General features: G+C 49.4%; 2 protein-coding genes across 2 annotated transcripts; one reads left to right on the top strand and one right to left on the bottom strand.

The window, feature by feature from the left end:
- Positions 1–1450: 1450 nt before the first annotated feature.
- Positions 1451–2593, top strand: FA10DRAFT_235343 (putative MFS transporter; the record flags this gene model as incomplete). Its single annotated transcript, XM_025519025.1, has 1 exon — positions 1451–2593. One exon carries the CDS (start codon positions 1451–1453, stop codon positions 2591–2593), a length of 1143 nt encoding a protein of 380 aa, XP_025373829.1.
- A 4206-nt stretch (positions 2594–6799) lies between these two features.
- FA10DRAFT_263160 (kinase-like protein) lies at positions 6800–8307 on the bottom strand (the record flags this gene model as incomplete). Its single annotated transcript, XM_025520177.1, has 9 exons — positions 6800–6887; positions 6930–7006; positions 7099–7222; positions 7280–7362; positions 7439–7459; positions 7583–7635; positions 7735–7785; positions 7913–8120; positions 8182–8307. The coding sequence occupies 9 exons, from the start codon at positions 8305–8307 to the stop codon at positions 6800–6802; spliced, it is 831 nt and encodes a 276-aa protein (XP_025373828.1).
- Between the last annotated feature and the right edge of the window lie 8692 nt (positions 8308–16999).

Here is a 16999-nt window from a genome sequence, read left to right as displayed (position 1 = left end):
TCACAGCATTTCCTATTATCACAGAAAAGCGGTTGGGACAAGGTAAGCTGCCACAGCTCGTGTGTCTCATGCACACGTTTTCACTTACTGGCGATCTGAAGCCAGGCGTCTGCATTGAAGGAGAAAATGAGCACAACTGCACGGTACAATAGGATGAGGGATATCTGCACTTACACCTGCAATGCCCCAATGTCCGTTCGTGTATTTGAATCCTTGGAGAGGTTTTTTCACAGCTAGCTAGAGCAGAACGAGACAATTCAATTGCTGCAAAAGTCATAGTTACGGGCAGTTGGAAAATCGTCGTCGTCGGAGCGTCCTTGGACCACGTGTGTTCTTCCCCGGACGAGCCGAAGGCTCGTCTTTGATGTACTTACTTCTCTTGATCTAACTACAACTTCAATTGATTGACATCGCCCTCGAATTCAGCTACGTCTGAGAGGGCACCGGTCGGTGCGCGCGCAGCGCGCAACGATTGTCGGCAATGACGCCGATCGCTTCGCGATCGACGTCGCCGAGGGGATTGATCTCCCTTTGAGTAAAGATCAGGCAGTTTGGGTGTACTATACAGCCCCAGCCGGAGGTCTTCGCTGGCGCTCAGGCACTCCGTTGAGGATTCGCAGCAGATCCAGTACTTCCTCGATGATCGTACGCTCCGCCGTGGTCGCCTCCGGCGACCACGTGGTTACCGCTGCGCCCGAATTCTCAACTCGGGCCGATCTGAAGAATCGATTTGTGGGGCTTCACAAAGCACTGCCAGAGTTAAATGGCCGGCATCTGGTCGCCTCAACCCGGCTGCTTCAATTGCACATCGCTCAATAAACAACAGTATCCTATCCTGACTTCAAAAATTTTCGGTAAATTTGACATTCGTTTGGACTTAACGGCTCGAACCCCCCACTATTTATTCTCTTTGGTAAGAAAAAGTTACCTTCATTTTTTTTAAAGTTCAGGACGGCGCGTGCCAAAAAAAAAAAGCCTATCGGCATGCCGGGTAATCGAAGAAGCACGTGCTGAACAAGGTGCATATCGGTAAGCCCACCAGGGTTCTCGGGGTAAAGTGATCGTCAGAACCTCCATCGCGCCATTTCTGTCAGTATTTCAGCTTCGACGGCCAGTGATTGAAATCTGGCTAGGGGAACAAGAGATCCAAGTCTTCAATCCGCCATTACTATTGGCCTCGAAAATGAATGAAGAAGGGGTGCAAGCTGCCTTGACATCAACGGCCAACGACAGTGCTGCTCCCTCGACTTCAAACTGGAGGACAAATGACCGCAGCAGCACCTGCGACGGTATCGTCGGAGCGGCAGAATTGGAGGAGGGAAAGAAGGGTCATTGCGCACGTGGGAGTAACGAGCATTCGGAGAGTCAAGGTCAAGGCTTGGTGCGACGCGTGAAGGCCGAGTTGAGGAGGATCACCCTGCATTTTACTCCGAGCTGGTTCAGCGTCAACATGGGCACAGGTATCTCCTCCATTCTTCTCCATCAATTGCCCTACCAATTCAAGGGATTAGGCATCATCTCAAACGTCATTTTCGGGCTCAACGTGCTCCTCTTCGTAATCTTTTGCCTATTCAGCATCTGCAGATATACCGTCTGGCCAACGATGGGTCCAACGATGCTCTTTCATCCCAGCCAATCACTCTTTCTGGGCACCTTTGCCATGGGATTCGCTACGATTGTCAACATGTGCGCCTTATCGGCAGCACCTGCCTTTGGATCAGGGTTCGCGACTTTTACCTGGGTCCTGTGGTGGCTCGACTCCGCCTTCTCTATCGTCATCTGTATTGGACTGCCGTTCCTCCAATTTACCCGCCATGAACAGAGTCTCGACAAGGTGACCGGGGTGTGGTTCTTGCCCGTCGTGTCCACCATCGTAGCCAGCGCAAGTGGAGGCATCGTGGCCACCATCCTCCCGCCTGACCATGCCAGGCTCACGTTGGTCGTCTCTTGGATCCTTTGGGGAACCGGCTTTCCCATGGCAATTCTGCTCATGGCCATCTATTATCAACGATTGGCGATTTACAAGATTCCACCGGCAGCAGTTATCGTCAGTGCCTTTTTGCCTTTAGGGCCGTGCGGTCAAGGCGCATTCGCAATCCTGCAAATCTCTTCCTCGCTCAAGGATCTCGTTGCCATAAGCGGACAGGCTTTGATCGCAGGCCAAGCCAAAGACGACGCTGCTTGGTTTGCACAGGCGATATTTGCAGCCACGATCCCGATGGCTTTGGCGATATGGGGCCTCGGCCTTGTTTGGCTTGTGCTTGCGGCGAGTTTTCTGATTGACCTGGCCTTGGTGTCTAAGCTCAGCTTCAACCTTGGCTGGTGGGGTTTTACATTCCCTTTAGGCGTCTTCTGCACAGCCACAACACAGTTCGGCAAGGAGCTCAACAGTTCTGGGTTCAAGATATTGGGAACAGTTCTCTCCTTAATTGAGGTCGCTCTCTGGCTTTTCATTGCCTTTCGGACACTCGTCGGCGCTCTTAGCGGCAAGCTCTTCTTTTCGCCATGTCTTGCCGAGCAGGGTGGTGAGCCACCCGAGTATGTTGCACCAGCACGCAAGTACGATTTCGTGGCCAGGTCCAGCAATTCTTGAATTCATCCATGCCGACTATCTTCCCCCGGCCTTCGTTTTGATACGAGTACCTTTTCTTTTCGCCGCGACCGTTTCCATCGGCCAATCATAGCACTCTCAGCCAACTCGTGTACCTCTGCTACGTCGCTCTCGCCCTCTTGACCACGCTGTTCTTCTTTTAATGATTGTGTGCTGGTTGAGGAGAATCTACCATGTACCTATCATACGGACCTAGTTTTGGACATGTTTTTACTAGTCTCTCCAATGATTCGCCTTGACCAACTTACTTTCAGCGCACGCTATCTGCAAATTTCGCGAGCTGCTGGGACCGTAAGCAGATCGGTAAAAGACTGCAAAAACGAAAACAAAGCTGCCGTTCTGTGCGGGTGGAGGCTCATGGAATGAAGCACCCATTGCAAGGAGAGCATTCCCTCCAGTTTGAGACACCGCACCCTCTGGACAAGACCAATTTCTGTGATATTGAACGCACGGTGGCGGCCAAGGAGATCTACACGTTCGAACTCAAGGCAGTCAAGACAGGGATGCTAGTGTACAAGATGTTCCTCCCGCTGGGAGAAGGGCATGGGAGCATTGAGTGCATTGTGCAGCACGAGCAGCAAGGACTGAGGGTCAAGATCTATCCACGCTATGTACACACGATCAAGGCCCAAGGACGTTAGTATAGCCGTATGGATCCGCGGACAATGGGCACGGCCAAGACACGGCTGCGAGCAATTGAGCAGTTTGTCTCAGAGATGGACCAGTACCGCCAGCTGGGGGCTTACCGGATAGAAGTGTCAGTGAGGGCAGCGACATTGTCTGAGGTGCTGTCTATCCTGGAAGAGAAGCCGCTGCTGATGCTGAACAGCTGGGATGACTGGCAGTCTGTGCGTTGCTTCACAGTGAAAGAGGTGCGCGGCAATGCGCTGGCTATGCTGGGGCATGCGTGGCGGCAGAACATCCTGATGAGGCGGGGCAGCAAGCAGATGGATGACCTAGGGAAGCAGGTGATCTGTGACCCGGGGAATTGCTTCGTGCCAAGAGATAGGAATCAGAATTCAGGAATGTTTTGAACAAATGTGGGGTATGTTTCTATAGCTTTAGCAAATGCAACTTTCAGCTCTACCAAAAACGTCAGCAGTTGTTACGTGCCAATCATTTGTGGTGTCCTTTTGAATCGTGCGCTATCTACTGATGATGAGGTTTTAATATTCCTCGTGAAAGTGTTCTACTGCCAGAGATGTCCGTGCGTAATCCCGCGTCGGGTTAGGGGATTAGGGTTAGGGGTAGGGGGAGGGTTAGGGTTAGGGTTAGGGTTAGGGTTACTGTTCCCACTTTTCCCATTGTTCCTATTTTTCCCATTATTCGCATTGTTCGCATTGTTCGCATTGTTCGCATTGTCCCCATTGTTCCCAATGTTTCCGTTATAATTCATTTTCCCCTTGATCTGGACAATCCTATACTGTCCAGAAGAGTCAGAAAAGAACCAGTATAGAACCTGACGTATAATTTTCGAGTGCGATCCAGCAGAAATGGGATAAGAATGTTTGGAAAGGCTGTGTCGCTCCTTTACCAGCACAATTCTTTAGCATGCTAGTAAGAAAGCTCCATTTATATTTGCAAGCCCTTGGTCAAGACTTGAGATCAGCTATTTGTTTGTGAGCTGCTTAAGTATGAATCCCCTGGCCCTACAAATGCCGTTAAATGGCAGTCTCGTTCTTTTCTCCCCAAATAGCTCTTTTAGGTGTTTTCCTAGAACGGTTTCTCTGGCTGGAATGCATCCTTGTGTGATTATGGCCTTACCAAGAAAGACTGCTACTTGCGAAAATGAAAAAAGAAAAAATGTCCTTGTTTGCCATCTGGTACCGTCCCTCGAACCAATAATTTAGTAGTTGGAATCGCGCGTTCGAAATGTTTAGCTCGAACAGATTGATGCAGAGCGCTAAAGCGAAGGGATTTCTTGGCGGGTGAATGGTCCCGCGAGGTCAAGAAGGGAGGCATCGTAATACTCCTCCCTTCATTCTGGCTCATGTGGACAGACGTTTTCGTCATCTACCCACAAACTTTGCGAGTCTGCCAGGACAGAGAACAAGCCATGGGACGCGAATGCCATCCGTAGATTGTCGCAAAGCCGGCTGGTCTACCGACGTCTATCAAGGAATACACATCCTTTGAATAGTCTCGCAGAAAGCGGATATACCGGCTAGATGCGAAGCGGTCGAATGAGCTCAGTTTTTCGGTACTAACGACTTGGCGAGTAGCCGTCTTCGGGAGAGATTTTGTCTTTTTGGGGCTAAGACGGTGACAGACGTAGAAAGCTTGTTTGGCAATCTATCTCACGCTGCATATAACTACTGTAGGTGCTCGACATCGGATATACACGGGGAGCTGACGCTCAGTAACACAGCTCTCTTTCGGTTCTCCATCACGTTGAGGCAGGTGAGAGAAGATTCGTTAGATACATTTTGAAGCTGTCCGACCTTTGTAGAGTTTTGCTGTCCTCTAAAATGCCGGAAAATATTTTAAACAAGGTGCAGGAAAGAGGCAAGCGATTTCAGCATCTCAAAAGATGGTGATGAAGATATTACAACCGTCAAACCCGCCGCAGTCGAACTAGAAATTGTCGCGCATCACGGCTTCAATTCATCACAGGCAACTCGCAGCCGACAATTCGTCTGTGGAATTGGCAAGAGGCTGAAGTCTTCTATCGAAAGCTAACGTCTCAGAATGTGAACCGGAAGGATTGATCTCATGAACGAGGAGAGGGACTTTTGCCTTCCGTTGGACTAGTAGAGCTGAGCGAGAACACCTTCATGACAAGAAATTTCGAGAAGCTTAACATATCATGGTCGCTCGAGACACTTATGCAAATTTTTATCAGAATGAAGAGCAAGAGAAAAGATTGGCACAAGCCTGCTCCTGGGATAGAAATTTCATATGTACAAACAGGAGAGGATGTCACGCCAAGCTGAGGGCATTCGAAAGGGTTGAATGCATTTGCGAGCTGTTGAAGCCCTTCCGAAGCGGTCTGAGAGAAGACAAACTTGCCAAAAATCATGAGACTCGGACTTCTTGCGGAGTCTTCCTAAAATCCGCGAAATATTACCCAGGTGGAGATGGCATCAGCTTTCTGACTTCGCCACGGCGGTATTGTTCTGGTGACAATAATGTAGGCCTGGCATAAGTTTGCCATTCCGTCACATCGAGGGCTTTTTTCGGGTTTGAACAGCTCTTTGGAGCTTGTAGGTGTCCGACTTTTTGCTGGCGTCAAATCGGATGTGAGGGATTTGCTATCGTCATCGTGCAGCGCGTATCACACCGCCTACCGATGCCTCTCCTGCTCTTGACAATGCTACTCCTGCCGGTGTTGCTGTGTCGTTGCCGCACATCTTTTTCTAAGGGTATTCGATCGACAGAAGGAAGATATGGATCGGTAGCTTCAACGTCAATCGGAGAGTACACACGTGACAGCATACCTTGCCTTAATTTAAGAGCACACACGTTCTGGTATAACTTACGCAAGTCAGTGAGAACACGTCAAATGTAGATTGGCCTATACTCTTCAAATACTCTTCTAAACTCGTCTGATCTGGTCGATCCAATGAGTCACTGAAGTGCTATGGGACCTTTGTCAGCCATCTTCTTCCTCCATGATCACTTTCATCAGCGGTTGCCTGTGTTTGCGTTGCTGTGAACCTGCCGTTTTACCTTACTCGCGATAAACGGCACTGTCAGCGCCGTAAATATGCGACTCTACGGCACTTCACCGTCCTTCATGCCTCACTTTTGTTCTATCTTAGGGTCTCTCGAAAGGATAGGATCCTGCAAAGGCCTCTTATGTCCTTGAAGAATCACTTCGTGACAAGAGCAACAATGATAGGGGATTTAAGCGTAAACAGGTAGCGTGTCAAATGGCGCACTTCATACAGTTCATATATTAAGCTCGGCCTCGCTGCACCGCGTTTGTGCTTTATCGAGGCGAGCTATCGAAGAAATCAGGCTTTCTGTGGTTTTGAGAGCTCCTGATTTGAACCCTTTTCCCGAAGAGTTGATCAAGCGCCGATCTTTATTTTTCGGAAACGCACGGCCTTTGGCCTAAAAAAAGACGAGATGAGCTGCAGTCGGGAAAAAAGAAGTGCACGCACCTTTCTTCGGAGCTCTGGGCAGTAACATAAGGTAAAAGAGGAGAGAGGCTCGGGTGACTGATGAGCTTGTGACGGACAGGTATCATTTTCGTCTCCTCAGGCGGTCCGACGGGAGATGCGGGATCAACCAGAGTTTCCTCTCGATGCACATGATCAAGGCTTCCGATGGGCTGCGTCAGAAGCGTCTATGTGGTCGAAGAGGGTGAACTCACCAAAGAGGCGTGTCTACAAGCCAATCTATGATAACAGAATTGGCAAGAAGCTGGGCCGTGGAAAGTCTTTGCAATGGCTGTATCAAATAGAAGCAATTGTGACGGTGACGAGCAACAAAGATCGTAAGTGTCTCAATGCAGTTCCATTTAGAGCCGTACAAGAGCTCACGACAGCTTGGAGAAGACTGTTGACCACATTCTTCTCAGGAGGGTTGAGTTTGGCGAGAGCGGCCAAGCTACGACTCCGTAAAATATTTTGATCTCTGTTGACACCACCTTCATCAAACAGGTGTCTATCAAAAGAGGATCATGTGAGATATGGAACTCCTCAGCAAGTCTATGGCACTCACTTTCCTGTCAGAATTTGGAAGAAAAAGCATCCGAGAGACCACAAGTCGCTTTTGACGCCGTATCGTTCGCCTCTCAGCATTTCCTGTTATCCACAGACGAGGGTTGGGACAGGATCAACAGCCACAGCTCGTGTGTCTCAAGCACAAATTTCCACTCACTGGCGATCTGAAGCCAGGCGTCTGCATTAAAGGAAAGAATGGAGAACTTATGCGGTAAGCACGGTTGCATGGTACGATAGAATGAGGAACGTCTGTGCTTACACCTGCGATGCCCCAATGCCCTTTCGCGTGTTTGTCACGTACGATTGCCAATCCAAAGTCGGCGATTTTTGCACGGAAAGTGTGGTCGATCAGGACTGACAAGTGCAATCCGTATGTTCAATTTTCTTTGCGTCAGCCTCCTCGCCACATCCAAGATGTATTGTATGACCAGCATAAACCAAAACTTAGCTCACCATTGGAGGGTTTCAAGTCGCGATGAATCACCGACACTTGGTTGTCATGACCTTTATGAAGGTAATGTAATCCAGCGCAGACTTATGCAAAGAGATTTCGTCGGAGCTCAATATTGTCGCTCATCATTCGACCATCTTTCTCAGCCTCATACATAAATGACAGAAAAGCCGGACTTACGTGTCTTGTTTCTCTGAGCCAGAAACATTTCTAGGTCCCCATACGTCCCCAGGTCCATAAGAAGATGCAATGAGCGTTCGAATTCCCAATGCTCGAGCAAAGCGATGACGTTGCGGTGCGCCAATTTCGAGTGTAGTGCTGCTTCTTGAGCAGCAATCTTTCGTTCCTCGGCGTTGGTGCTAACCGTGACGTTCTTCAGAGCGAAAAGCTATGATTTCTCTAGATGAGCAAAACTCGTTTCAGACTTGTTTGTTGCACATTAGACGCACCTTCTTGTCCGAAGCTCGCTCTACTTCGTAGACTTTGCCGAAACCTCCTTCGCCCAGCAGGCGACGACCGAGGTAGAGAGGTTTCGCTTGCAAGGTGCCCATGTTCGTGCTGGTGCCAGTGTTCATGGTGTTACGAAGATAACGTAGTACGTCAAACAAATGGGTCTAAAAATGAGCCAGTCAGGCCCCGAGCTACATTATGAATCTATGTCAGGCGGAAAACCATTTTAGGTAGGACGATTTGCTCATCGTGATGAGGGGCTGATCTGATCAGGGCGTGACACCGTGTAGTCACGTGCTCTTGGCGACTTGCAGCTGACAAGAAAAGACGCCGGCTGTCGAGCAGCGTAAGACCTAACGATTTTCCTGGTACCTTTGAGCGGAGAACGGTCTATCTATACTGCCTCTTACGCTTGCAGTGTTTGACAAAGTGTACAACCTCAAAACTCGACCTTCGTTTTTGTGTTATTAGATACATTTCAGGAACAGAACGCGACATGATTTAAATTCAGGTCTGGGGACCGTGGAAGACTCAGATCCCTTTGTCCAGATTTTCCCTTTGTATGATGACACCTGGCTATAATAGAGGACAAAGGTTCAGGGTGGTCTTAGATCTCGATCATCTTCACCTCAACAGACTCGACAGCTTATCGATGTCAGACACCCCAATCGAGCTCACTCTACCCACGGAATCCGAGCTTTTACGGGTTTCAGGGATCGAGAACTTCGTTCAATCGGCCAGAGAGTATATGGATCCAGGAGAAGGGAAGAATGATCCGACTTACGTAGCAATTATTTATCGAGCGTTCCTGTAGCAATTATTTATCGAGCGTTCCTTGAGGCACTCGCCCGGGCACAACTTCAAAGCTTGGACAAAGCACCAGATCTTTTCTTTTCTTTTCGGGGGAAAGGCATTCGTGGTGAGTACATTAGAAATCTTGAGCTGAAATCTTGGAGTCATCGTTGACTCTCTATTCAGGTGAAAAACATCACAAAAGACAACAACGACAAACCTCACCGAAGATCGAAGCTTCCAGCCCCAGAGAAGAAGGCTCTTGCTGAGCGCCATGAGCGACGGCTTCAGCAACTCATGGGTGAATTGTTGGACAAGCCACGAACACAAACCGTACAGTACACTGCATCGGGATTGAGGAGAGAAGACTGGACGCAGACTGCCATTTCCACGAACGATCTCTTTAAACATCCTTCTCAGAGCTTAGATAGGTCAAGCCGTGTCTCTCTCGCCTTACGAAGCCTTGGTCATGCTGAGAGTCAGCATTACGGTGCATCTCAAGACGTAAACTCGAAGTATTTCGAATTTGGACGTACTTACGCGGATTTGATCGTGTCGTCCGCAACAAAATCGCTCGATTACGTCGCAAGCAAGAGCTTCCACGACGAAGCATACCCAGTCCTACTGAAGATCTTTCAGAACCAACGAAGTGATCCTGCAAATTACGCAGGACTTCGAAAACGCGCCGAGCGAGCAAGAAAGTTTTTTATCGTAGCGCACCTGTTTGGATGCTCAATCCTCGAGCGCGCAGAGCTAATCAACGTCACGAAGATCGACACCATTACCTTCGCCATGCTCTCGTCGATTATGGCAAATCATATGAATATGGTTCAGCGAATCAAGCAGATCCACTGAACAGGGGGAGATTGATTCGTGGAGCAGCTTCGTCATCTTCGTCGGCTTCGTCGTACGTTTTGGTGTCGATGAGGCCGTTCATTGTCCTTTTCTTTTAATTTCAGCCTCCAGCATCTCCTCTCTTTCTCCATTTGAAGTGGCCTTAGCCAAGGATTCATGCAAACTGGATGCGTTGCCTTTATTTCTGCTATGCAAAGGGCAGGCTTGGAGAATGGCCCTGTGGCCCTGTTTGCTTTAATTCAACTATCCATGATACAAGTACGACCTTAGTTCTCCGAGCCTTGGCCCGATGTTCCTTCTTTGACAACCGACAACGGGCACGCTATAGCGATCGTTTTGGGCACAATGCAACCCGTCACACTCTGCTCTATCTTCTTGTCAGCAATTTTCTCCAGGAGGTAATAGTTTTCTACATTGTACCTGACTTATGCATGAGTGGTACTCCAACATTCTCGTCTGCGACAGCGCCACGAACGTGTTCTGGCTCCAATCAACCGATAAACTTCTTCATGACTTTGCAGAGGTCCATTTCAGGAGCCAATTGTCATGTGTTGCGGGACACAGCTTTAGTAGGTAGTGCCCATTTCGAACTGTGTCAAGACAGTGAGAACGATGGAAACAACAACACGAAGACTAGTACGAGAGCAATGGGAGCAATAAGAGCAATGGGAGCAATAAGAGCAATGGAAGCAACAGGAGCAATGGGAACAGTGGGAACAGTAGCAACAGTAGGAACTGTGGGAACTGTGGACAGTGGGAACTATGGGAACAATGGGAACAATGGGAACAATGGGAACAATGGGAACAATGGGAACAATGGGAACAATGGGAACAATGGGAACAATGGGAACAATGGGAACAATGGGAACAATGGGAACAATGGGAACAATGGGAACAATGGGAACAATGGGAACATTCGGCGTGCTCAAAGCCCAAGAAGCCAATATATTGCAGCGTGCTTCAATCATACCGTCAGTGAGCCCTGGCAATTCTTGAACCTCTTCAGACATGAGAGACATGAGAGACGTGCTGATGAACTGGTTAACGAAACTTTCTAGTGGGAACAAGTGTTTCTCTCAGCATTACGACTCGCTGTTCAAGCTGTTTAGTTTTCTCTTGAAATCTCTCATGGTTTCCCTCCTCATCACCCATTGAGCACGGATCTCTCTCTTTTGGGAGCTTCCTTTCTTGCTACATCTTGTCTATATGCCAACTTGTTCCGAGAACGCCATGGCATTGGCACACTTCTGTAGGCCAAGATTGTTTTCCATCTCCATGTTCTCTTTTCCATCTCTTCCACAACTCTTCCTTTATTATCTGTCCGCTGTCTTAGTTCTGCTGCTTACACATTGAGTCACTGAATGTAACTTTTTCAGCGACCTCGGCGACACTTGTCGACATACTGTGGAAGAAACATGCCATGCATGGCTTGATGGATCGCTGAGGTCGTGAGACTTTCGTGCCAAAAATTGTTGGGGGTAATATGCAACGCCATCGTACGAATCGGAAACGACGTGCATGAACAAGCGCTTTGACGCTTGATATAATCGTTTGTCCTGATCGCGCTTTCATCTCGTCAAGTCCGTACGTCGCATTGGCCTCAACTTTAGCGGGCGCTTGGGCGCTGCGATCACAAATCTACGACTATGTGACCTTGCTTGCGGCACGGCGCGCTAGCTCGACGCTCTCATCCGGACACGTTGCAACCATGCGCTGCCTGGCTATTAAGGAACGCATCAGCCCCAGGGGTTAGATGGGACTTTCTCCTCCGACACCAGTTCCAAGTCACACCCTCTCTGCTTACCTTACCGGTGGAGCCTGTGGACTGGAGCATGCTGCTTTCGACTTTTTCTCGGAAGGGAGACAAAATCCCCGCGCGTTTACGACTGCTCCAGCCCCATTGGGTGAAGACGTCCGTGTGCTACACGCTTCCAGGGTGGCTATTACAGTGTATCGTCAAGACATACTCCCGATGTTCATCAAGGCGCCCAAAATGACGACTGCAAATTACCATTCCTGCCATGACAAGACGAAAGGAAAGCGATCATCTAGGGGTTGCGACAAAGCAAAGGCGGAATGCTTATATTGTTACATTTGAGAAGCTCCCGAGTCTGACAGGCAGCTTTTCAATCTCCCATTCACCCCAAAGTCGCTTTGAGGTCGTCGGTTAAGCAGTTTGAAGACATGAGTAATTGATAATGTTAAGAATTTCTGGCCATACATGAAGAGAAATGATTCGGCAGTGATCTCGGAAAGGCAGAGAAGTAGCGCGACAATAATCGTGACTTGGCACACGAGGACGAGGGTCTCCAGAATATCTGCTTCGATGGTCAGAATTTTGCCAAAAAAAAAAAAAAAAAACTGAAGAGAAGATGGGCGAAGAGGAGCTCAATGCACGAGACGAAGACCACGACAATGAAGCTGATGACGAAGATAATGAAAAAAGAGAGGTTGGCGAACATACCAAGACGGGGACGAGGTTGAAGCTGCTGTTGTCGACCGGTAGAGGTTCGTGTATAGCATACATGCGGAATTGCGATCTACAGTGTCTTCTCTCCACGTTCACTCAATGCTCCTAAGCTGCTCGTTACAAGAAGCTCTTCAGGGCCTGAATCGCCGGTACTTTTGGGTCAACAAGAAAAACACCACGCTCGCTTTCGTGGCACTAACGCAACTGAAGCCCTAGACTTTAGAAACGTCTTGAGGTTTTTCGGTGCTGTACACAGTACACATGGCTTGATAAGAAAGCACGCGACTAGCCCCAAGTCGGCGAGCAAGACGTTTGTACCGCCTTCCTAGCAAAAGTTGCTTCCAGGCTTGTACCTATTACGGCAATCACCTTGTCGCACCTGTCGAACCAACAGACAGAGGTGCAGAGCGCAGACTGGGCTGCGCGTGAGGTAGTTCTGGCAAGCTCCTCCCCGACCAAGGTGTCACAGACGTTGCGCCTGGCTTTGCACGCTACTTGAGCAGGCAGTCGTAGTTACCCACTGACTCCATCGCTCGAGTATCGAAGACCTACCCCGTAGGCCTCACCAGGCTGCCGAGGGGCCACCCACTAACCTAGAGTGCATCGCGCGTGGTATTAGGAGGCGCTTATAATCAGCACACTGCGTCATCCAAGTCATTGAGCAGAGCAATGTGTCTTCGTTGCCGCTGAAGAGTCATTCCTAGTGTCAAAAGAAGATTCTCAGCTCTGCGCATTGCTGAAGTAGGGCAGTCCTTAATGCTCAACGTGATATATAACTTCATTCATTGATTGCGCTTCTCGAGCGAGTCTTGCACCTGCTGTACCAGAGATAGAACGCCCACTCACTGCATTCAAGGGGCAAATAGAGACAGAGGAAAAATCGCCTTGTTACACCATCCAAACACTCTGGTCATAAGCTCTAAGAGGCACAAAATCGGGTGCTTTGCTTTGGTAAGGGAGGCCCGCATCGATGCTGTCGTCTACTAGCGGGTTGTTGAGGCGCAGGAGGAGGCGCGGCAGGACGAACAGGCTGCCATCGGCCTCTTGCGGGCGTCCCAGCCACCGTGCAACATGTCCATGGAGTCGGCCTTGCTCGGCACTCTGCTACGCTTTGACTATTTTCAAGGACGAGCTCGAGTAGGTGCTTGCGATCTTGAGCTGGTTCTTCGGCGACATGGAGAGCTTATTACGCAGGATATCCTCCATGTCTTTGTCACCTGTGGACGTGGTGACTGTCATGTCAATGTCGACGCCATTGCCAAGTGCCGTGTTGCCAAAGAATTTGTTTGCTATCGTACATTTTATTGACGTAGAGGCCTGCGAATTTGTCCTTAAGGGCGATGCAAAGACGTACGGATTGCTGGTCTACAATGGACACTTATGGAGGCGTCATACGCGCCGGCTTGATGCCGTTGCCGTGGATCTGGGCGATGGATATCTTCATGCCCGGCAATGAATATTGAAAACTTCACATGCGAATACGGTCCGATCAGATCAGTCGAGAATGTCCCATGCGTGACAAGCTGCAAAAGGCGTTGCCGAGATAGCCTGTACGCCCGTGTCGCTGTGCTGATACAGCTGCTCGTACATGCCTTCTTGCTGCTATTGGCGCTGTCTGCGCAAGGCGACGAGACAAAGAATATCGCTAGTGCAGCTGCGCCAGTCACTGGGTGCTCGTGAGCCAAGAGTGGAGCAAGTAGAGAACGAAGACTTAGTAGAACTAGTATAGCGCTGAGACTTATCATCAGGGAAGGGCACCGATGCTTGCCACTGCTCGTGCACATTTGTTCCTCAAGGTTTTGACGACGTTCTTTGTATGCTGCATCAGACAGACAGCTATGGAACTCTTAAAAGTACAATCCTTGGCACAAAGGCTCAGGTCGGTGTGACTGATCCTGCAGAGTTGATTTGCAGCCTGACAGGAATCACATCGCGGACGAAATATCCTGCATTCTTTTGTCTCTTCGCCGTTTTGAAGATGCTATTCGACATTCTCTGCTGTTCTCGATGCCGGTCTGGACTTTCGCCTGATTTCGTGAAAGGGTGCCTTCTCTTTGAGCCTAAAATCATGCGCTGACCATATTGGCCACGACTCCATGCTGATGTCAGATCGAGAGGAATGTTTGAGCTCTTCGTCTTGTCGTGTGAGCATAGGAATGCCGTCTCGTTGTTGAGGTGATGCACGTTACGGACGTCAGAGAAATGCTCCCAAATGGCCTGATATCGCCGAACTAGTGCCCTCGTACCATCGGCTTAGAGAAACGTATTGAAGGCGAGGGTCCGCCGTAGGGTTTACTGCGAGCCTGAAAGGGCTTTTTCAAAAGTGGACGATCAGAGTTTGAGTCCCATCGGGCCGCCATGAGAATAGATGGCTCAGGATGCGTGGCGTCGTTTCCGAGTCTAAGGAGAGATGCGACGATGTAAGCCCGGTGCAAGGTGTCACTCTGAAGCAACTTAACGCCAAAGCCACCGCCTAGATGCAGCCGGACAGAGTAGAAGTCGTACATGCCTGAGCGTTGTCGAATGCGGATTGTATCTTCGAGAAACATCGTGCCAGCAGCTGGTGACAGAAGAAGCGCAGAGGAAAACTTTGAGACAATCTCGAAATCCTCGGGGACGTTCCGAGGATTGATGCAAAAAGGTTCGATCAGGCTGAGCTGTAAATGCTGCAGCCTTTTCGACTCAGAAGGGTGGACAAAGTCGAAGAGAGATCGTTCGACGAACTCCGAAGGATGAACTCCCAGAAGACTCAAGCTTTCGACACTGCAACGAGCGCATTGCAAAGTGGTTGAGAGAAGAAGGGAAATAATTGGTGAAGGTGTGACTGTGGCTCCTGAGATCTCTGAGAGATCAGCACCCAATGGTGTCGGACGTACGGAAACGGGTAAGTCTTGTTGGCGCGTTCGCCGCGATGCTTTTGGCGATGGTGACTCGACATTGCTGATATACCTGACATGGGACGATTGACAGGATATCCGGACAGGTAGGAGTGGAGCGACGACAAGTGCAGACAAAGGTGAATTACTCTTCCTCTGCCCACGACAATGCGATGCGAGGTCGGAAAAGCTGGGTCCGAACTTTTGCCACCGATGCTTCGTCGATTTATTGACTTTCGACGACCGAAGGTCTTGCACATATGGATCCGAGTTAGTAAGCTCTAAAAGGCTCGGTACGGATGGCGTCTTTCTGTCGTTTCTCGCCAAGGTTTCAAATGAAACCCTTAGAGATGCAGCGTCTTCCGGCTTCCGAAGACGAGGTCTTCCTCTCTTCTTTTGCTGTAGCAACGAAGAAAAAAATCATACTAAGATGAGATGAAAGCGGAAAGACGATGAAAGCTCTGAGATCCCACCTGAACGTCGAAACACGTGTCCGCCTTGCCAACGTCCAGGCATCGTCGACAAGGTCGGCTGAAATCGCATGCAAGATGGGCTCGTTTGCAGTTCAGGCAAGCCGAGGTAACGTGCTTCTTGAAGAGCTTCTTCGGTGAATCTTTTTCTTCGCTTGTCAATCTCCCGTGCCACTCTGTTGTCTTTCTCTGAATGAGCTCAGTGGTAGCTTCGAGGTGATGTGAAGGGGAAAGCACGGCAGGGAGCTTCACGTGCTCTTGTCCTGGTAACTTGTCTCGTGATCGCGTGTGAGGCTGCCTTTGCGATTTTGTATGTGACCGAGGCAGTAGGTAGGACGACAATACCTTTGTGTTACTGCTGTGACGAAATACCTGACCATCGATTGCATTACTGCGTCCATCGGTGTGAACTTCACGGTGAAGTAAATGATAATCGCTTGGTGGTCTTGGAATGGAAGACGGCGTGATTGGGCAAGGCTGACTAGTGTTTGGGAACAACAACTGCTGCTTAGCCGTGGATAAAGAATAAGGCGAGTATTCGGGCGAATGAGATAACGGGGGCGCCGCTCGAGAAGAGGTAGTCCCAATTCGCTTATTCCAGCATGAGGGAAAAAACCCATTCGGAGAGCGAGGTGGTTGGAGCGGTGGAGACGGAAGAATTCTGCTGTTGCCAGGTCGCTGCCCTTGTGGATTAGATGCAAAAGGTAACTTGGGGAATGATCGCGATGGCGCTTGCTCCATGTCTCTCTCGAAAAGTTCGTCTAGCGGAGGTAACGTCGACGGCGTTCCGACACTATCGACCCCATCCGGCCCACTGCGCTGCGTGGTGGCCATCGTTGTCTTTATCTTCGCTGTCCTAACAACGGTTGTTGCCTCCGAAATGACAAGAATGGGGTGGATGCTGCGATGGCAATTGAGCTATCAGTACGTCCGTCTCTTTTGTCCTTGTTGAACGATCTTCGAACTATGAAAAAAAAAAAAGAGAAGTGTATAATGCCTAGAACTTTTGGCCACTTTCCGATCGAAAAGTGATAGAAATCTTGTAGGTTGGTGGATACTCACTTTGAAAATGTAAGGATCCTTACATGTAGACGAAGATGACTCTCAGAATCCTGCATGTAACGGTGCGGCAGCACACCACAGTGAAAAAGATCAGAGGTGGCGATAACTGCAGGTGGCAATTGCTTGTTTTCGGAGATGAACAACGATGAAGCAAACAGAGCTGGATCATATAGGGCAATCCGATACAATGTCACTTCGTGACGTACGCACGTGAAGCTGCGTGTGTGTGGGGTGTGTGTGTGTGTGTGTGTGTGTGTGTGTGTGTGTGTGTGTGTGTGTGTGTGTGTGTGTG

This window comes from Acaromyces ingoldii (genome assembly GCF_003144295.1).
Source record: "Acaromyces ingoldii strain MCA 4198 unplaced genomic scaffold FA10scaffold_10, whole genome shotgun sequence".
In the NCBI taxonomy this organism is placed as follows: Eukaryota; Fungi; Basidiomycota; class Exobasidiomycetes; order Exobasidiales; family Cryptobasidiaceae; genus Acaromyces; species Acaromyces ingoldii.
The sequence above is the reverse complement of the archived record's forward strand: the minus strand, read 5'-3'. Positions and strand labels throughout refer to the sequence as shown.